Here is a 22,336-nt window from a genome sequence, read left to right on the forward strand (position 1 = left end):
TAATGACCCATGGTCACATAGCTTTCCTTTGCTGGTGTCAGCCATGCCTTAGTGGTAGCACTCTTGCCCCCGAGTCAGAAGGTCAATGGTTCAAGCCACACTCCAAGGACTTGAGCACATAATCCAGGCTGACACTCCAGTGCAGTCCTGAGGGAATGTTGCACTGTCAGAGATTCAGGTGAGCCATTAAATGAGCCCCCGGCTTCCCTTGCAGGTGGATGTAAATGATATCATAGCATTATTTAAGATGAGCAGGTGAGTTTCACCCTAGTATCCTAGCCAATTTTATCCCTCAACCATCAATAAAACATATTATTTGGTCATTATAACATTAGTTTGTGGGACCTTGCTGTGCGCAATGTGGCTGCTGCCTTTCCTACATTACAACAGTGACCAAAGTTCAAAGGTACTTAATTAGCAGTAACGCATTTTGGGATGTCCTGAAAGATAAGTCCTTCCTTTCTACTTAAATCGAGGAGGATTGTGAAGTGTATGATTTGCTGTTTTACACCAATCATTTACCGGTTTTATTTAATTAAATCATCAGCTGGTTTATATCACAAGTCGTGGCCTTTCAGTCTGCTTGTTGAAAAGAGAATCACATAGTGGCATGCGGTACATTGCAGTAGCTAGTGTGCAGAATAGCATTTCCTGTTACAATCTATGGATTTTGTCATCGTTGATCTAGCTATCAGGCAGAGAAAAGCACACTGTGGATCATTGAAGGCATGAGGCTTGCTTGCAGCAGTGTTCAGTAACACTGAATCCAAGGAGATATCCTGTGTAAAAACCCCAAAATGGTGACTTTCCATTTGAAGCTGTCAACTACTTTTGGGAGGTCACCCGTGCTAAAGGTCCTGCCTATACAGAATCACTATGATCTGTTTGGCACTCCATTCCAATATTCTAACAGTCAAGTTTTCCTCAGTTACGAGTATAAAGTTATCAGCACTATTGAAGAAATCCTGTGAATGATCCCAGGAACAAAAGGAATAGAATGCACGGAGAAGCCTTATTACCAATAAGACTAAGATCATTGAAACCTTAATTTCTTAGGGGACTGGAATTGTTGAAAGCTGCTGTGACTGTACTGGCTCCTGCAGCAAAACCAAAAATATTTTGCTTTGCAGAAAGGTAACACAAGGAAAATGTAGTCATGTTGACTGGTTGATTGCAGTCCCCAAATGGTGAATTTAGCATTCTTGAATTTCAGAGACAAACAGAGACACCTAACCAAATCTTCAAATGCAGCTGTGGTTATTAGTGGGTTTGGTTACTTTCACTAATAAAGGACACAGCATAGGTGCAAACACTAGCAGGGGAAAATGCTCCCCTTTCCTTCCACCCCCATCCCCCAAATCTGCATAATATAGACTGACACACCTTTTGATATGGGATATGTCCCCGTCTCCAAATCCCAGAATATGGCCCCTGATCTCGATGTGGTTATGCCTCTGGAAAACACTGTCCTATTTTCTCAGTCTATCTTTCCCCCTCCCCTGCAAAACCCATCTCTCCTCTTTATGCTTCCTGGGTTTATCATCAGTCAGGCAATGCTGTGCCTTGCAGAACATCGAAGCATTCAATTTTATCAGGGGTCGCTAGATAATAGGTTTGCAGAACAGAATTAGTTTATTATTTACCAGCAGTCACCAGGAAATGGTGTCAGATTTTTTTTTTCCATTAACCTGGGGTAATGTTTAATTATTGCACAATTGTTAAAAACAGACCAGAGTTCCTGGAAAATGGATGCAGTTGTAAACCAGGAAATACATTGGTAAAGGAACTCTTGCATGCATGATGCTTTGACCCATTTATGTTGTTTTAAAATTGTGAATACATTAATGTTTCTGGGGAAAAAAAATAGGCTGAATGAACACTTTTATATAAATGTGGAAGGAAATATATAAGCATAAGGAAAGGGTTAATCAGACCATTCTGAAGTCTACTAATGTTATACTACTCTTGATTTCTCTTTATGGTAGAGTAATGTCATATTTAGCCTTTGCCTGTGAAGCAAGAAAGTACAAGTCAATTTAAAGTCCCACTGGGCTATTGACCCTGCAGCAATGATCAATTTCAGGATTAAGTAGTGAGACTTAATTAAAGATATGCAATTGCATACTGGTTATAACAGTGTGGGAAAACTGTTGATCTGCAAAGCAAAACATTCATCTTTTTTAATTGGCACCAATGATACAGAAACAAGGAGAGGCTTATAACTAAAGGTTTCATTTGGTAGAATAACAATTATATGGAACAAGAGTTAAACTATCGATAAGATAAAGGAATTATACTGGTTAGCTCAATGCATTACGAGCTCAGTAAACAATTAATGAAGTTATTTGATAAGTGATGTCAATTAAATTCTCCTTATATGGAGTTGTACTTTAAACTTTTATATAGTTATATTGTATGAACTGTCACATAGAGGGAGTAAGAGAAATGTCTAAAAACTATTTGTAATGAGTATTTCGATTCATAAAGGCCCAACCATCATTTAGGTGTGGTTTTAAGTACTACCCTCATTAATAACTTGTGATTCTCTGGCTACGATTAGATAGATAAGAATGGAACCAGGGAATGCAGTCCTACCCAGCTGGGCAATGGTGGAAGAGGACTGTGTCAAAGGCTGAAGACAGATTGAGAAGGACGAAGAGGAATAGTTTATCTTTGTCTCAGTCACATAGGATGTCATTTGTGACTTTGATAAGAGCCATTTCGATACTGGCATGGAACCAAATTGGACGGGTTGAAACATGCAGTTCTGGGAAAGATTACATAGGATATACAGCACAGAAACAGGCCCAACCAGTTCATGAGGACGTTTACGCTCCACCCGTCTTTCCTCATCTAACTATCAGCATAACCTTCTGTTCCCTTCTCCCTCATATATTTATCTAGACTCCTCTTAAATGCATCTATACTATTCACTTCAACTACTTCCTGGGATAACGAGTTCCGCATTCTCACCACTCTCTGGGTAAAGAACTTTCTTCTGAATTTCCCTTGATTTTTTGGGTGACTATCTTATTTTGATGGCTTCTAGTTTTGCTCTTCCCCACAAGTGGCAACACTGTCCACTTTATCAAAACCTTTCATAATTTTAAAGACCTCTTGGGTCACCCCTCAGTCTTCTCTTTTCAAGAGAGAAGAGACCCAGCCTGTTCATCATTTCCTGATAGGTATACCCTTGCATTTCTGGTATCATCCTTGTAAATTTTCTTTGCACCCTCTATATCCTTTTTATAATATGATGACCAGAATTGCACGCAGTACTTCATGTGGTCGAACCAAGGTTCGATACAAGTTTAGCATAACCTAACTACTTTTCAATTATATCCCTCTAGAAATAAACTCTAATGTCTGGTTTGCTTTTTAAATGGCCTTATTAACCAGTGTTGCTACTTTTAGTGACGTTCTTCTACCCTTTTTAAATTCGTAGATGGGAGGCGACAACATGTTCAAGGACTTGAGAGGAAAGGAAGCTTGGAAACGGGGTGGTAGTTTGCAAGGTCAGATAGAGTCAAGAGTTGTTTTTTTTTTGATGAGGGGGTGATGATGGCAGATTTGAAAGGGGGGGGTGGGGCAAAGTACCTGAGGAGTGTACATTTAAGTACTATTGCATGTACTGTATGCTTAATAAATATAAGACATCTGACATCAATGTTCAAGAGCCTTACTGAAACCTTTATGCCAACAGAAGTAGGAAAAACAAATACATCACATGGATGTGTGATCAGAACACGCAGTACAATTTTCTTGCAACTGTTGGGCATTCAGACACGGCTCTCGATGCAAGTACTCACTCCATCACTTTTATAAATGCATTATTTGTCTCATAATAGAAAACAGATGGAGTAAAGCACAAGGAGTGCGTCATGTGCACATCGACCCAAAAAGAAAGGGTGCTTTCACCTCCATAACATAACTAACGTGGAAAAACATCATTCAAAGAAGGGAAATAGAACAAACGTATAGGAGAGTTAATGTTTAAATACAATCGACAGATTACACTTCAGTGTACAAAAATAACACTGTTACGACTGTTAATGAAATTGCATATTAAGGGCCCAAGTTTCGGCCTCAGTTGCTCCTGATTTTTTGGAGCAACTGGTGCAGAACGGAGTATCTTAGAAATTCAAATTCTCGGCATTTAGTTTGCTGCAGTTCTAGTCAGTTAGAACAGTTTCACTTTGGAACAGAATGTTTTTTTCAAAAAGGGGCGTGTCCGGCCACTTACGCCTGTTTTCAAAGTTTCGGCAGTGAAAACTTAATCCAAACTAACTTAGAATGGAGTAAGTGAAGATTTTTGTACACTGGAAAAAACCTTGTCTACACTTTAGAAAATCAGGCGTAGGTTACAAATCAGGCGTAGGGAATGGGAGGGGGGGGGTTTAAAAGGAAGTTTACAAACATTAAACACTTCAGTTTTACAAATAAAGAGCCATCATCAATAATAAATGATAAAAACATCAATAAATCAAGAGGAGGGGAAGGGGGGGGGGAAAGAGGAGGGGAAGGGGGGGGGGGAGAGGAGGGGAAGGGGGGGGGGAGAGGGGAGGGGAAGGGGGGGGAGAGGGGAGGGGAAGGGGGGGGGAGAGGGGAGGGGAAGGGGGGGGGAGAGGGGAGGGGAAGGGAAGGGGGGGAGAGGGGAGGGGAAGGGGGGGAGAGGGGAGGGGAAGGGGGGGGGGAGAGGGGAGGGGAAGGGGGGGGGAGAGGGGAGGGGAAGGGGGGGGGAGAGGGGAGGGGAAGGGGGGGGGAGAGGGGAGGGGAGGGGAAGGGAGAGGGGAGGGGAGGGGAGGGGAAGGGAGAGGGGAGGGGAGGGGAAGGGGGAGAGGAGGGGAGGGGAAGGGGGAGAGGAGGGGAGGGGAAGGGGGAGAGGAGGGGAGGGGAGGGGAAGGGGGAGAGGAGGGGAGGGGAAGGGGGAGAGGAGGGGAGGGGAAGGGGGAGAGGAGGGGAGGGGAAGGGGGAGAGGAGGGGAGGGGAAGGGGGAGAGGAGGGGAGGGGAAGGGGGAGAGGAGGGGAGGGGAAGGAGGGGAGGGGAAGGGGGAGAGGAGGGGAAGGGGGAGAGGAGGGGAGGGGAAGGGGGAGAGGAGGGGAGGGGAAGGGGGAGAGGAGGGGAGGGGAAGGGGGAGAGGAGGGGAGGGGAAGGGGGAGAGGAGGGGAGGGGAAGGGGGAGAGGAGGGGAGGGGAAGGGGGAGAGGAGGGGAGGGGAAGGGGGAGAGGAGGGGAGGGGAAGGGGGAGAGGAGGGGAGGGGAAGGGGGAGAGGAGGGGAGGGGAAGGGGGAGAGGAGGGGAGGGGAAGGGGGAGAGGAGGGGAGGGGAAGGGGGAGAGGAGGGGAGGGGAAGGGGGAGAGGAGGGGAGGGGAAGGGGGAGAGGAGGGGAGGGGAAGGGGGAGAGGAGGGGAGGGGAAGGGGGAGAGGAGGGGAGGGGAAGGGGGAGAGGAGGGGAGGGGAAGGGGGAGAGGAGGGGAGGGGAAGGGGGAGAGGAGGGGAGGGGAAGGGGGAGAGGAGGGGAGGGGAAGGGGGAGAGGAGGGGAGGGGAAGGGGGAGAGGAGGGGAGGGGAAGGGGGAGAGGAGGGGAGGGGAAGGGGGAGAGGAGGGGAGGGGAAGGGGAAGGGGGAGAGGAGGGGAGGGGAAGGGGGGGAAAGGAGAAGGGGGGGAAAGGAGAAGGGGGGGAAAGGAGAAGGGGGGGAAAGGAGAAGGGGGGGAAAGGAGAAGGGGGGGAAAGGAGAAGGGGGGGAAAGGAGAAGGGGGGGAAAGGAGAAGGGGGGGAAAGGAGAAGGGGGGGAAAGGAGAAGGGGGGGAAAGGAGAAGGGGGGGAAAGGAGAAGGGGGGGAAAGGAGAAGGGGGGGAAAGGAGAAGGGGGGGAAAGGAGAAGGGGGGGGAAAGGAGAAGGGGGGGAAAGGAGAAGGGGGAAAGGAGAAGGGGGGAAAGGAGAAGGGGGGAAAGGAGAAGGGGGGGAAAGGAGAAGGGGAAAGGAGAAGGGGAGAGGAGAAGGGGGGAGGAGAAGGGGGGGGAAGGAGAAGGGGGGGGAAGGAGAAGGGGGGGAAAGGAGAAGGGGGGGGAAAGGAGAAGGGGGGGGGGAAGGAGAAGGGGGGGGGGGGAATAGAGAAGGGGGGGGAGAATAGAGAAGGGGGGGGGGAAAGGAGAAGTGGCGGTGGGGGGGAGGCTGAACGTGCCGGGCCCAAGACTTCAGGCAGGGCCCATCCCCAGCACCTGATTTAGAGGTAGGTGACGTTGGGTCGGGTCCGGGGCCGGGAGCGCGGGAGGTCGGGTTGGTTCGGGTCGTGGGGAGGGAGGGAGCATGGGTCGGGTCGGGTCGGTTCAGTTCGGTTCGGGTCGGGGGCGGGCAGATGGAGGTTGGGTCGGGTTGGGGCGGTGGGAGGGAGGTCAGGTTGGGTCGGGTCCGGGTGGGAGGGGTCTGGAGTGCGGGTCGGGTCGGGGGGGTGGTGGGAGGGGAGGAAGTGAGTGAGAGGGAGGTCAGGTCGGGTGGGGGAGCACGGCTCGGGTCCAGTCCGGGGGGTCGGGTCCGGTCCGGTCCGGGGGCAGGGGGGTGGGGGGTGGGGAAGCGGAAGTCGGGTTGGGTCCGGTCCAGGGGCCGGCGGGGGGGAAGCGGGAGTCGAGTCGGGTCGGGAGGAAGCAGGAGCTGTGCGTGGGAGGCAGCCTTATGCACGTAGCCCCAGTGAGGCCATTCGGCCAGGGCTAGGGGCTGCGTGCTTCAGGCCCCTCTCATACAGTTTTGGGCGCCTGGAGCTACTGCACTTGCGCGCCCACTGTAGCGCGCATGTGCAGAGGTCCCGGCACTGTTTTCAGCGCAGCAACCTGGCTCCGCCCCCCACATCTTGTGCTGCGCTGCACCCAGCTCCAGAGGACCTGCAGGGAGCCGGAGAATCTAAGTTTTTTTTAGGTGCACTTTGTGGCGCGAAAAAAGGGCGTCCAGGTCGGAGCTGCACCGTTCTAGGCGCGGCCCGAAACCTGGGCCCTAAGTGACACAATTTACTTGCTAGTAGATTTTACCCAAATGATCAAACAACATGCAACAGTATGCAAAGTTTAAATTTAAATAAATTACCGTGGCAACCACCATGGTCTTTTTGATCACTCCATTTTATGGCACGCAAGCTCCCTTCCCACGATGCTGATGGCATTGAACCAGGTACACCTGAAGGATGGACATTCAGCATTACTGATAACAGCAATTATAAAATATTGAAAATGAATCATTGCTCTTTTAAAAAAAAACTTTGCCTTTCACTCCGTTTTCAGAGCAGTGGTGCAAAATTCTTTCTTCCGCTGAAGTTCTGTAAAGTGCTATGACGAGTGTGTGAAATTTTCACTTAAAGTATAAAAATCGCAGCAGTACAATTATAGGTTTTATTCTTCCAAATATGTGTCATAAAGACGCATATAGAACTCCAGGTTAAAGCACCATCAGTTATGCATCTCTCACTGCTGGTGGTTGTCATGGCAGCAATTTGAGGTGATGAATGAATATTCAGACACATTAAATGCTTCATAAAGCATTAAAGCATATTGGTCACATACTGTATATAGATACCAGCATGTAAAATAAATTGTGACAAAAGTACAGTATATAGCTGAACAAGACCTAGATTTTTTTTTTTTAAATTCGATTGCCAGAAGCCATTAATCTGAAGTTTCCATAGAATTGTGTGGCTGGAGTTTTATTAATAAAAATTGTAAATGGTCTTTACATGACTAAGTAGATGAGGAAGAACATATCTTTTGAATGTCTCACTGCTTGTGATGTGGAACTGGAGGAGAAACTTGATGCTATAGAGCTCCGAAGCTCTCAAAAGCATGGGAAGCACAACTGATGTTCACTTTTTTGGAAAGGTCCCACTGTGTACGTATCGAAGGATTTTGATTTTTTTTTAAACCTGGTCAGGTTATGGTCCTCCTGGTGTAGTGATCCCTAACTGTCTACTGGGACCCAGAAAGCTCCAAGTATATAATTACTGTAGAGTTATTTCCATGAATAGATGATCATCGAGAAAGGTAAAGACTGATTCACAAATGTGGCAAGTGGCAAAATTGCAACTTCCAAACTCATCTTAGAGAAGGAGGCATTGCATGTAATAAAAGGACGCCCAGACATAAGTAATTTTAGAGAGAATGAGAATTCAACAGGGGACAAGAGTTTAAACTATGCAAGTAGGAATAGACTGGATGTTAGACAGTTCTTCCTTTCCCAGAGAGTAGCAAGTCTGTGGAATACAAGGCACATTGCAAGAATGTTGTTGAGACTTGGGAGTTTGCTGTGAAAACGGCAATGATTCTATTTGTTCAGCAGATCCTGATCCAAGGAAATCTTACTTCTTAATTGATAGAACACGTTCTCACCCTTACCCAGTCTGTGGACCAAAATTACCTTTCAGCAACCATGTAAATTTTTATTTACTACCCAATAGAGAGATTCAGAAGCAAGCTAGTTTAAAGTCACAGCTATCCATGTAGCCCAAGAATCAACCTGCATTTATATAGCACCTTTCACAACCTCAAGACATCCCAAAGCACTTTACAGCCAATTAAGTTGTTTTTGTGAAGTGTAGTCACTGTTTTAATGTCAGGAAATATGGCAGCCATATTGCGCACAGCAAGGTCCCACAAATAGCAAGAAGATAAAATGACCAGATAATCCATTTTAAGTGATGTTGGTTGATGGATAAATATTGGCTCGGACACCAGGGACACACTCCGAATTGACTCTTCCACTTATCTGACTGTTGTAGTTCTTTGGGTACACGGTTACAGGTGAGAATTTTAATTTTACTCCTAATACTGGGATAGAAAATCCTGCCTGACAACGTGACTTCCTCCCTTGTAGTTCAGACTGTTGTTTAACCCATCACTCTGGATTTAAATTACTTCTAAAAGTCATTCAGAATATTTTCCAGTAACCTGCAGTGAATTCAATTCTAATTACTCAATCGCAAGTTTAATCCTACAGTGAGGATCTTATCATCATCATCATGATAGGCAGTCCCTCGGAGTGGAGGATGACTTGCTTCCACTCTAAAAGTGAGTTCTCAGGTGACTGAGGAGTCCAATGCGGGACCTACAGTCTCTTGTCACAGGTGGGGCAGACAGTTGTTGAAGGAAAAGGTGGGTGGGGAGCCTAGGTTGATGCACACTCCTTCCGCTGTCTACACTTGGTTTGATTGGACTCTCATTACTCCCAGCCACTTTTTTTTGGTGTGCCAATAAGGTGAGGAGTGTTAGTGCTAGGAATAAATTCTCATTTCAAGCACCCAGCATCAGTATCAAGCACTGGCAGAAACAAAGTGAAGTGCTATTTAATCTGCCCAACATGTCTTGGCCCTATCCTTACACCAGTCTCACAACATACACTGCTGTACCAATGTCACCTTTCCCTCCCCCCACCACCATTTCCCACATCAGCCATCCTGTGGCCTTTTGAGTGAGATTAGTGCCGACAGTTTTGCGCTGCAGGCCTATGCTGCACAAACTCACTTTGCATAGCATCCCTGCACAGCCAGCAGACAGAGGAAAGAATGAATGACTTGCATTTATATAGTGCCTTTCACAACCTCAGGGCACCCTAAAGGGCTTTACAGCCAACTAAGTACTTTCTGAAGTGTTGTATTACGGAGGTGAGGCAAATGTTTGGCGGAGGAGCGGCGAGAGATTTTGGCGGAGATGCGGTAAATGAGGGTACGGGGCCCAGAAGTGCCAAGGGCCCAGGGGCAGCACGGGCCAGCCCACACTGCGATATGTGTGCGCACTAGGTCCGTGCAGCAGAGCAGGTCTCCAGTCGTTCTGGTTAACCTTTGCCACTGGATAAAGGCCTAGCTCGGTCAAGCCCATGCGATGGCTGGTGTGCAATGGGCACCACACATTAAAAGAATTCACACACAAACATTTTCCACCCCCTCAATTGGAGTTCAGGACTGGAACATTGGGGCCTTCATTGAAACACCTGTGAACTCATGGAACTCATAGGGACCGCCTATGATATGACGATGGTAGGATACGCAGCAGCCAATATGCACACACCAAGCTCCCACAAACAGCCTTCGGATAATGACCAGATAATTTGTCTTTTAGTGATGATGCTGATGCATAAATATTGGCTAGGACACCAGGGAGAATTCTGTTTCTCCAGATGCCACGCTGAGATTTCCATCATTTTCTGTTTTTATTTCCTCCAGCATCTGCAGTATTTTGCTTTTGTACCAGGAGAACTTCCCTGCTTTTCGAAATAGTGCCATGGGATCTTTTATATACACCTGAAAGTGCAGACAGGACCTCGGTTTAACATTGCATCTGAAAAATTACACCTCCGACAGTGCAGCATTCCCTCAGTACTGCACTGCAGTCTAGATAATATGCTCAAATCTTTGGAGTGGTACTTAAACCACAATGACTGAGGCTGGAGGGCTATCACTGAGCCACGGCTGGCAGTCAAGGAGACTGTCATTCAATCATAGAAATATCGAAAATAGGTGCAGGAGTAGGCCATTCGGCCCTTCGAGCCTGCACCATCATTCAATGAGATCATGGCTGATCATCCACCTCAGTACCCCTTTCCTGCTTTCTCGCCATTACCCTTGATCCTTTTAGCCGTAAGGGCCATATCTAACTCCCTCTTGAATATATCCAATGAACTGGCATCAACAACTCTCTGCGGCAGGGAATTCCACAGGTTAACAACTCTCTGAGTGAAGGCGTTTCTCCTCATCTCAGTCCTAAATGGCTTACCCCTCATCCTTAGACTGTGTCCCCTAGTTCTGGACTTTCCCCAACATCGGGAACATTCTTCCTGCATCTAACCTGTCCTGTCCAGTCAGAATTTTATATGTTTCTATGGGATCCCCTCTCACCCTTCTAACCTCCAGTGAATACAGACCCAGTCGATCCAGTCTCTCCTCATATGTCAGTCCAGCCATCCCAGGAATCAGTCTGGTGAACCTTCACTGCACTCCCTCAATAGCAAGAATGTCCTTCCTCAGTCTTCCCAGAGGCAAAAGGCAGAATCTAACTCATAGTTCAATCTCACTCATTCTTTATAGAAAATGCAGATTTTGCACATACCTGGTATCCTGTTTAACGTTACCCAGTAGTGTTCATCAGGACTGTATGTGTCTTTTGACCAGTTTAACAAATCCAAGGCTCGTTGGTCTGTCAAAATAAATTCGACGAATTCCGCTGTCAAAGCATAGTATGCCGACCCAAAGTAAATGGTCAGGTTGTGGGGAGGGGAGGATTTATGCTTCTTAGTTCTGATTACATGGGAATTGCTGGCAGACAGAACCTGCTTGTACACAAATTTAGTGCGGAGCTTGGCATGTTCTGGAGGCAAAATGCCTGGGGTAATGTTCTTCCCTTTAAAGGTTTTGAGGTAACGAATGATCTCCAGGTTGGTTTTCAGAGGGTAATCCTGACCGCAAAGGTTAATGACATACTTCCACTTGGCATTTAGCTTGAGGAGATCTGTCAGGCAGATGATGTCCGCTTCCACCCGTGACATCCCTCCGTAGATGATGGGCTCCATTCTGGAGGCAAGGAAGACATTTCCGAAGCAGCCCTGTAGCTGCTGCAGTTGCCTTTGGAAGTGCCCGGGGGACTTCTCATCCACGTGGATGCAGTAGAGGTTGTGAGGTCGGTAAATGGCCCTGAAGAGGCTCTCGAAGGTCTCGAAATCCTTGTGCACGGTGATGATGAAGGCCAGAGGGAAGTTTATCTCCTCGGCGCTCAGCGGGCTTCTGGAATAGTGGAGCAACGCCTCCAACTCGCTGCAGTACTCGGACTCCGAACCACCTCTCACCCGCACAGCCGCCGCGGGCTCCCCTTTCCAAAGGAACACTTTCTTTCCTTGAAAGAAAGAGTCGCAAATAGGCTTCCAGCCAGCCCCCTCCCTTTGCGAGAGTCTGGTGGGATTCGTGGATTTGTCCCAATTCCGGTTGGACTGAATCCGATAAAACCAGTAGTAACTCACAGCAACGAACAACAGCAGCGTAAAGAAACCAGTATGGATCCTCTGTCTCACCTCCATTCTTCAAAGCCCCCTCTTCTCTTTTTTTCAGCTACTGCCCAATAAACCCAAGCGGCGATGGACGGTGAAGGAGCCCCCTCTATACTTCTGTTTCTTCTGCATTTGGACGAACCTGGGTCGAGAGGGGAAGCTCCAGTGACCCGCACCAGGCGAGCCTGAGCCCAGCCCGCTCTTCCCTCTGCAGCTGCGAGCCCAACTCACCCAGCACAGACTGTAGCACACTGCATGTGAACAGCGCATTACTTTCTCTTGCCAAGAGTTTAACACTTTCCACTCCGGGAGTCAAACACACTTGTGAGGAAGTAAACATCATTTAACCTGCTGGTTACTTTTAAAGTGGCCATTTTCCCCCTCTGAAATCAGACGAGGGATGGGAGTGGGATCATGTCTTGATGCTGGTGATTTAAAATTATATGACGTAGAAGTACACAGAAGCAAAGTGGGGAAAATTGACTCATATTTTGAAAATCAGACTTTGGATGGCTGGTTTACATTTTACATATTCCACCGACTCAAAAAATCACACTGCCTGTTTCAGCCAAAGAACAGGTGGGGATCTGATAAGATGTAATTGGCATCACGGAGACATGGCTCCAGGGTGACCAAGGCTGGGAACTCAACATCCAGAGGTATTCAACATTTAGGAAGGATAGGCAGAGAGGAAAAGGAGGCGGGGTGGCATTGCTGGTTAAAGAGGAAATTAATGGAATAGTAAGGAGGGACTTTAGCTTGGATGATGTGGAATCGGTATGGGTGGAGCTACGGAATACCAAAGGGCAGAAAACGTTAGTGGGAGTTGTGTACAGACCACCAAACAATAGTAGTGAGGTTGGGGACAGCATCAAACAAGAAATAAGGGATAAAGATACAGCAGTTATCATGGGTGACTTTAATCTACATATTGATTGGGTTAACCAAACTGGTAGCAATGTGGTGGAGGAGGATTTCCTGGAGTGTACTAGGGATGGTTTTCTAGACCAATATGTCGAGGAACCATCCTAGACTGGGCGATGTGTAATGAGAAAGGACTAATTAGCAATCTTGTTGTGCGAGTCCCCTTGGGGAAGAGTGACCATAATATGGTAGAATTCTTTATTAAGATGGAGAGTGACACAGTTCATTCAGAAACTAGGGTCCTGAACTTAAGAAAAGGTAACTTCGACGGTATGAGGCATGAATTGGCTAGAATAGACTGGCAAAGGATACTTAAAGGGCTGATGGTGGATAAGCAATTGCAAACATTTAAAGATCACATGGATGAACTTCAGCAATTGTACATCCCTGTCTGGGGTAAAAATAAAACGGGGAAGGTGGCTCAACCGTGGTTAACAAGGGAAATTAAGATTAGTGTTAAAACCAAGGAAGAGGCATATAAATTGGCGAGAAAAAGCAACAAACCTGAGGACTGGGAGAAATTTAGAATTCAACAGAGGAGGACTAAGGGTTTAATTAAGAGGGGGAAAATAGAGTACGAGAGGAAGCTTGCAGGGAACATAAAAACTGACTGCAAAAGCTTCTATAGATATGTGAAGAGAAAAAGATTAGTGAAGACAAATGTCCCTTGCAGTCGGATTCAGGTGAATATATAATGGGGAACAAAGAAATGGCAGTCCAATTGAACAAATACTTTGGTTCTGTCTTCACAAAGGAAGACACAAATAATCTTCCAAATGTACTAGGGAACAGTGGGTCTAGTGAGAAGGAGGAACTGAAGAATATCCTTATTAGGCAGGAAATTGTGTTAGGGAAATTGATGTGATTGAAGGCCGATAAATCCCCGAGGCCTGATAGTCTGCATCCCAGAGTACTTAAAGAAGTGGCCCTAGAAATAGTGGATGCATTGGTGATCATTTTCCAACAGTCTATTGACTCTGGATCCATTCCTATGGACTGGAAGGTAGCTAATGTAACACCACTTTTTTAAAAAGGAGGGAGAGAGAAAACGGGTAATTATAGACCCGTTAGCCTGACATCAGTAGTGGGGAAAATGTTGGAATCAATCATTAAGGATGAAATAGCAGCGCATTTGGAAAGCAGTGACAGGATCGGTCCAAGTCAGCATGGATTTATGAAAGGGAAATCATGCTTGACGAATCTTCTGGAATTTTTTGAGGATGTAACCAGCAGCGTGGACAAGGGAGAACCAGTGGATGTGGTGTATTTGGAATTTCAAAAGGCTTTTGACAAGCTCCCGCACAAGAGATTGGTATGCAAGAGCAAAGCACATGGTATTGGGGGTAATGTACTGACGTAGATAGAGAACTGGTTGGCAGACAGGAAGCAGAGAGTCGGGATAAACGGGTCCTTTGCAGAATGGCAGGCAGTGACTAGTGGAGTGCGGCCGGGCTTAGTGCTGGGACCCTAGCTCTTTACAATGTACATGAATGATTTAATTGAAGGAATTGAGTGTAATATCTCCAAGTTTGCAGATGACACTAAACTGGGTGGCAGTGTGAGTTGTGAGGAGGATGCTAAGAGTCTACAGGGTAACTTGGACAGGTTAAGTGAGTGGGCAAATGCATGGCAGATGCAGTATAATGTGGATAAATGTGAGGTTATCCATTTTGGGGGCAAAAACACGAAGGCAGAATATTATCTGAATGGCGGCAGATTAGGAAAAGGAGAGATGCAACGAGACCTGGGTGTCCTGGTTCATCAGTCATTGAAAGTTGGCATGCAGGTACAGCAGGCGGTGAAGAAGGCAAATGGTATGTTGGCCTTCATAGCTTGGGGATTTAAGTATAGGAGCAGGGAGGTCTTACTGCAGTTGTACAGGGATCTTGCTGAGGCCTCACCTAGAATATTGTGTTCAGTTTTGGTCTCCTAATGTGTGGAAGGACATTCTTGCTATTGAGGGAGTGCAGCGAAGGTTCACCAGACTGATTCCAGGGATGGCTGGACTGTAATATGAGGAGAGACTGGATCAACTGGGCCTTTATTCACTAGAGTTTAGAAGGATGAGTGGGGATCTCATAGAAACATATAAGATTCTGACGGGACTGGACAGGTTAGATGCGGGAAGAATGTTCCCGATGTTGGGGAAGTCCAGAACCAGGGGACATAGTCTTAGGATAAGGGGTAGGCCATTTAGGACTGAGATGAGGAGAAACTTCTTCACTCAGAGAGTTATTAACCTGTGGAATTCCCTGCCGCAGAGAGCTGTTGATGCCAGTTCATTGAATATATTCAAGAGGGAGTTAGATATGGCCCTTACGGCTAAAGGGATCAAGGGGTACGGAGAGAAAGCAGGAAAGGGGGACTGAGGTGAATGATCAGCCATGATCTTATTGAATGGCGGTGCAGGCTCGAAGGGCCGAATGGCCTACTCCTGCACCTATTTTCTATGTTTCTAAGAGGAAATGAACAGTGTTTTTTAAACTGTTCATGTTTTGTCTATAATGTACTTATTAATGACTCCACAAGGCAATGTACTTGAACTGTGGTGACCTTGGTCCTTCATTCGCAACTCCAGAATGCTGTGCAAGCATAGAAAATAGGTGCAGGAGTCGGCCATTCTGCCCTTCGAGCATGGTGTACAGCCTTTTATACAGGGCCCTGCCACCAGGGTAGGAACCCCCGCGGTCTTCACCAGTTGCACCCCCTAGTGGTGCCAGCATGCATGTACATGGTGTAAACCTTATTGATAGTACATCTAGTCTCCATCTTATACAATTTCACAGGGACTACACATAGAGTACATCCATAGTCAGCATATACAACATCACTCTCCCCCAAGTCCTTTGTGCCAATTACCTTTGCACTATGTGCTCTGGCTTAGCTTTCCCCAGACTTAAGTGCCAATAGCCCTTGCACCTTGGCTGTGCTTTGGCTTGGCCCTCTCCCTGTTAACCCCCAAGTCCTTTTGCCACAACGTTGGGGAGGGGTTATCAGATTGGATGGTTCAATGATGCGGTGGAGGTTCCAGTGGGTTCTGGGTGTGATCCATTTGTGTGTCCATGGCTACATACATCCATTTCCCCCGCCCCCACAGCGAGATCATGCAGCTGGCCCATTACACTAACATACAGGATCAGACACAGTGTGTGTAAAGGAAGAAAAAAAAATTCAGTTTGTATCGTGACACCTAGGTTCCGTGACTTACATTCGTTACGTTTTACGGTCGTTCGCCAGGATTGGGTAGATTGCATTCATGGTTTAGTCATGGTCAGTACTGAGGTAGCAGTACACTATACGAGGACACTAGTTCCAGAGCAACTGGACGGGGTCCTAGTCATCTGATGGCGGTGCTGCGCCCCCCTGCTAGCGGGGTGGGCTTAGTTCGCTCACCGAGCCAGGACTCAGGGCCTTTGCCGTTGCCTACTGGTGGGCAGAGTCACAGGTGTGTGAGGCTTCCCTGTCCTCCTTTGAGGGCTGCAGAGTCTTCTGCCAGCTCTCTAATGGTGTTGGGAACCTGGTCGTTCCAGGTCCCGTTTGGGGATCTCGTTGGTCCTGGCCTTTTGCTCCTGGACATGGCTGAGGTAGCGACTGGGTCTGGGGGCTGTGCCATCTCTACCCGGGTGGTGGGCAACAGCAGCCGACTGCGCCTATTGGCGCTGTTTTTTGTTTCCAGGTCAGTGGCGAATGGTGCCATCAGTTGCCTGCAGCGTGGGATAGACCTGGGGCAGGGTATCAGGCTCCGCGCCTTTACCCTCCCGAATTCGCTCGCTTGCTGCTTTAGGGGACACTCTATTCCCGAAATCCCGCAACAACATTTAGTTCTTTGCATTAGGACTGGTATCGACATCTCGCAACAACATTCTGTTCACAATCTTAATCGGTTTGTTACATTGATTGCCATGCATACAATGTCTCTTTAAGTTCAGTTGGTTGCAGGTCTCCTTTAAGAGAACCCTGCTGGCTTTACCCCAATCAGATCCTTTGTTGGAACCTGTGTGTTGGTCCCTCAGCGTTGCACCTCATGATGTTGATGCAGCCATCTTTTTTTTCAGCCACGCTGCTCCTCGCTGCAGCAGGAGCGCCATCTTGCCTCTGTCCTTGAGATCGACTGCCTTGAACTTTCTTTCCCGCGATTCTGCTACAAAAGCTGGAAGAGTGCCTATGAATTCGATCTTCCTCCCCAGGAGTCCTGCCACTGGAGCCGGGAAGGTATTTTTAGATTGTTCCGGTCGGATCATTGCCACACAGTCGTGATGGATGGTCTGTGCCTCGGGTGCTGGGCTGGTCTGTTCTCCGGTGTCTGGCCCAAGCGAAGGTGAGGTTTTGCTCTGCCTCTGAGCATGGGGGACATTGATTGCTGGAGTGAAGAGGTCTTCCCATTTCCACTGGATCTTCCCCATCCACCTTCTTCCGAGTAGTGTTGGGCCATCACCTGCAACAATCCACAGAGGTAACTTATGCATTACGCCATTATGGATTACACTTACATCCGCAAAACCAAGGACTGGAATTGGCTCCTTGGTGTAGATGCGCAACTTTTCCTGCACTGGAACCAGCTCGGGTGGTTTTTTGTTCCACAGCCTCTCGAAGACATCCTGGCTCATCACTGACTGGCACGCACCCGTGTCCACTTCCATGAAGACTGGAATGCCGTTAAGCTCGACTTCCATCTTCACTGGAGGACAATTGGTGGTGCAGGTATACACGCCATACACTTCTTCTTGGGGCTGAGCTGCCTCTCTGGCCAAATCATCATACTCCCCACTGGATTCAAAGTCATCTACCGACTCCTCTGCTAGATGGTGAGTCGTATTCCTTTTACACATACGCTGGAGGTGGCCCTTCGTGTTACAGGCTTTGCATACTTAGTCCGCAAACCAACACTGGTGAACCCTATGGTTTTCTCTGCAATGCCAGCATGGTGCTACTCGATTAGCACCCCTCAAAGGACTCTGAGTTCTAGAACCCTGAGGTCTGTGCTCTCTGCCCTGGGCAGAGCCACATTCAACAATCTTGCGTGTGAAAGGCACCATTCTGTGTACAGTACTTGCCAGGTTTGAGTCCATAGGCTGAATGATTTGCTTGGTGCTGCAGGTCGAGGTCATGAATGCCTGATTGATGCCAATGGCTTTTTGCAGGTTGACTGTGGTGTCGACAGATAGCAGCTTGTGAAGGAGGCCCTCGTGGCCAATTCCTATAATGAAGATATCTCGCAATTCTTTGTTGAGGTGTGTGCCAAAATCACACGCTGCCGCAAGTCTCCTGAGGTCGGCAGCATATTTTGCAATCTCCTGGCCCTCAGGTCAGTGGTGCGTATAGAATCTGTGCCTGGCTGTGAGGATGCTCTCCTTTGGTTTAAGTTGATCGCGAATTAGTTAAGTCAGCTCATCGTATGTCTTATCCTTGGCCTTTGTGGTTGCCTGCAAGTTCCTGATGAGGCGGTAGACCTCGGGCCCACAACTGGTCAGCAGTATAGCCTTGCGCTTCTCCGCCAATGTGTCCGTCTTCCCTGCCAGGTTGTTTGCCACAAAATATTGCTCGAGCCTTTCCGTGAAGGCATCCCAATCATCACCCTCGGCAAAGTCTTTTAGTGTGCCAAAGGTAGCCATGATCACGTGAAAGTCCTTATTCTCGTCACCAGTTGTTATGTCTATAGTGTACTTATGAATGTCTCTACAAGGCAATGTGTTGTACTTGAACTGTGGTGACCTTGGTCCTTTATTCCAAACTCCAGAGTGCTGTGCAAGCATGGTTGCAGCCTTTTATATAGGGCCCTGCCACCAGGCAAGAAACCCCCGGTCTCCACCAGTTGCACCCTCTAATGGTGCCAGCATGTATGTACACAGTGTGAACCTTATTGATAGTACCGTGGTCCTTTCTCTCCCCTCCCCATTTATGTTTTGTTCTGTGCTTTGATTATCATGTCTCAAAATCTAAACTCCTAGTTATTGGTCTTCTTTTTAGGTAATCCCTCGGAGTCGAGGATGACTTGCTTCCACACGAATATGAGTTCTCAGGTGACTGATGAGTCCAATGTGGGACCGTCTGACTCAGAGGGATTACCTAAAAAGACCAATAACTAGGAGTTTAGATTTTGAGACATGATAACCAAAGCACAGAACAAACATAAATGGGGAGGGGAGAGAAAGGACCACGATCCCTCTAGTTTGCAATCTACCATCCTGATAGCCACATGATGATAATAACAATGATAATGTTGACTAATCATAGCAATCAATCTCTATCTCTAATTAGTCTACAATAAACCCAGAGAAATATGAGAAAAAAAACAATAGTGGGGAACCATAGTCACCTTTTTCCTCCCAAGCATGTGACACTTACAACATGTTATGTCTCAAATTATTCATATACTGCATCCCAAATGTTATTTTTTGAAAAAAATCTTTCTCATTTGCATTTGAATGAATCACTATTAACTGCTTCCATTATCTCTCTAGGGAGTTTGTTCCATGGACTGATCACTCATTGAAATATTGTTTCTGCAGATTAGTTTTGAATTTACCTCCCACCCCATCCCTCTGGTTCTACAATTCTGGGCAAGATGAATTAGAACGTCATGGTCTACATTATCTAGTCCTTTTTGAATCCAAAAAACAGAAATCATATCACCTCTCAAACTTTTCATATTCCAATCCCTCCATCCCCACAATTATTCTGGTTGCTCGCTTCTGTATCCTTTCAATAGTTGGAATATCCTATTTTCGACTGTGACAACCAGGACTATACATAATATTCCAAGTGCAGTTGCACCAATGGTTTATAAAGTGGCAGGATTACCTCACTAGTGTCAGCTGTGACTCAGTAGGTAGAGACAGCTGTGGCTCAGTGGGAAGCTGCGTCAGAAGGTTGTGGATTCAAGTCCCACTCCAGAGACTTGAGCACAAAAATTCAGGCTGACACTCCAGTGCAGTACCGAGGGTGCGCTGCACTGTCGGAAGTGCCATCTTTCGGATGAGATGTGAAAACTGAGGCCCTGTCTGCTCTCTCAGGTGGACATAAAAGATTTCAAAGAAGAGCAGGGGATTTCTCCCAGGTGTCCTGGCCAATATTTATCCCTCAACCAACATCACTAAAAATAGATTATTTGGTCATTACCGCATTGCTGTTTGTGGAACCTTGCTGAGCACAAATTGGCTGCTGTTTTTCCTACCTTACAACAGTAACTACACTTCAAAATTAATGAATTAGTGGTAAAGCGCTTTGGGATGTTCTGAGGCCATGAAAGGTGCTATAGAAATGCAAGTTTTTCTTTTCTTTTACTATTTTGGCACTATTTCTAGAAACAGAACACGTGAAATAGACAGCATGGCTATTTACCACTTACAGCACCTTGAGTTCCAAGGAAGGGAACCATACAAGAAATAGCATATTTGTGATCTTTTCACTAACTGTTTTGGACTGAAACAGATTTTAAACAATAATGTGCAAAAAAAAATTGCAGATGCTGGAAATTTGAAACAAAAACAGAAAGTGCTCGAAAAACTCAGCAGGTTCCTCGGTATCTGTGAAGAAAGAACAGACAAGTTGACTTTCAGATGTGGACCCTTCATCAGAACTCATGATTCTTCTGCAACTGAAATGTCACTTGTCTGTCTCTCCATATAACTGAGATGATTATTCAGTAATTTACTTCTAAAATAAAGCAAGTAGACTAACATAAAAGTTTGTTTAGAACCCCTGCAGTAAGGTTTGGAGTGGATAAAAGTAAAATAGAAGAATGGAAAACAGCTAATTGAACAGCGTGTGGAGGTGCGTCGCTGAATCGGGAGCAGCATCGAGGAGGTGCGTGGAGAGGCGTGAGTTCCAGGGTCGGCGAGAGGCCGACAAAAGGCCCAACACGGCGGCAGTCGGGAGCAGCGTCTGGAGGTGCGTGCTTGAGAAGGCAAAAAAGAAGTAGAAAGAAACAGAAAGGTGACGTCACAGCCAAGGGGGTAAGTGATTGGCTGGTGATTGGTGAGTAGTTTTTCTTTTTTCTCTTATATAACAGTGAGTAAACTTTAACATTGTTGTTGCTTATCTAACGGTTAAGTCATGGCAGGACAGCTCGGTCACGTGTTATGCTCCTCCTATACCATGTGGGAACTCAGGGACGACTCCAGTGTCCCTGACGACTACGTGTGCGGGAAGTGTATCCGTCTCCAACTCCTGACGGACCGCGTTGCGGAGTTGGAGCTGAGTGTGGATTCACTCTGGAGCATCCACGATGCTGAGAATGACGTGAGTAGCACATGTAGCGAGTTGGTCTTACCGCAGGTAAAGGGTCCACAGCCAGATAGGGAATGGAAGACCAGCAGGAAGAGCAGTGCAAGGAAGGTAGTGCAGGGGTCCCCTGTGGTCATCCCCCTGGAAAACAGATACACTGCTTTGAGTACTGTTGGGGGGGATGACTCATCAGGGGAGGGCAGCAGCAGCCAAGTTCATGGCACCGTGGCTGGCTCTGTTGCACAGGTGGGCAGGAAAAAGAGTGGGAGAGCAATAGTGATAGGGGATTCAATTGTAAGGGGAATAGATAGGCGTTTCTGCGGCCGCAACCGAGACTCCAGGATGGTATGTTGCCTCCCTGGTGCAAGGGTCAAGGATGTCTCGGAGCGGGTGCAGGACATTCTAAAAAGGGAGGGAGAACAGCCAGTTGTCGTGGTGCACATTGGTACCAACGACATAGGTAAAAAAAGGGATGAGGTCCTACGAAACGAATTTAAGGAGCTAGGAGCTAAATTAAAAATTAGGACCTCAAAAGTAGTAATCTCGGGATTGCTACCAGTGCCACGTGCTAGTCAGAGTAGGAATCACAGGATAGCGCAGATGAATACGTGGCTTGAGCAGTGGTGCAGCAGGGAGGGATTCAAATTCCTGGGGCATTGGAACCGGTTCTGGGGGAGGTGGGACCAGTACAAACCGGATGGTCTGCACCTGGGCAGGACAGGAACCAATGTCCTAGGGGGAGTGTTTGCCAGTGCTGTTGGGGAGGATTTAAACTAATATGGCAGGGGGATGGGAACCAATGCAGGGAGACAGAGGGAAACAAAAAAGAGACAAAAGCAAAAGACAGAAAGGAGATGAGGAAAAGTGGAGGGCAGAGAAACCCAAGGCAAAGAACAAAAAGGGCCACTGTACAGCAAAATTCTAAAAGGACAAAGGGTGTTAAAAAAACAAGCCTGAAGGCTTTGTGTCTTAATGCAAGAAGTATCCGTAATAAGGTGGATGAATTAACTGTGCAAATAGATGTTAACAAATATGATGTGATTGGGATTACAGAGACGTGGCTCCAGGATGATCAGGGCTGGGAACTCAACATCCAGGGGTATTCAACATTCAGGAAGGATAGAATAAAAGGAAAAGGAGGTGGGGGAGCATTGCTGGTTAAGGAGGAGATTA

At 47.1% G+C, this 22,336-nt stretch overlaps 1 protein-coding gene across 1 annotated transcript in view; it reads right to left on the reverse strand.

The window, feature by feature from the left end:
* Window positions 1–12,119, reverse strand: part of LOC139263807 (N-acetyllactosaminide beta-1,6-N-acetylglucosaminyl-transferase-like) — a 53,783-nt gene extending 41,664 nt beyond the window's left edge. The window contains exons 1-2 of the mRNA XM_070879860.1: window positions 11,083–12,119; window positions 7,079–7,168 (exon numbers count right to left, since the gene is read on the reverse strand). Of these exons, the coding sequence (XP_070735961.1) occupies window positions 7,079–7,168; window positions 11,083–12,043 (1,051 nt within the window). The 5' untranslated portion in view covers window positions 12,044–12,119. The remainder of the gene's footprint in view (window positions 1–7,078; window positions 7,169–11,082) is intronic.
* Between the last annotated feature and the right edge of the window lie 10,217 nt (window positions 12,120–22,336).

This window comes from Pristiophorus japonicus, chromosome 5 (assembly GCF_044704955.1).
Source record: "Pristiophorus japonicus isolate sPriJap1 chromosome 5, sPriJap1.hap1, whole genome shotgun sequence".
Taxonomy (NCBI): Eukaryota; Metazoa; Chordata; class Chondrichthyes; family Pristiophoridae; genus Pristiophorus; species Pristiophorus japonicus.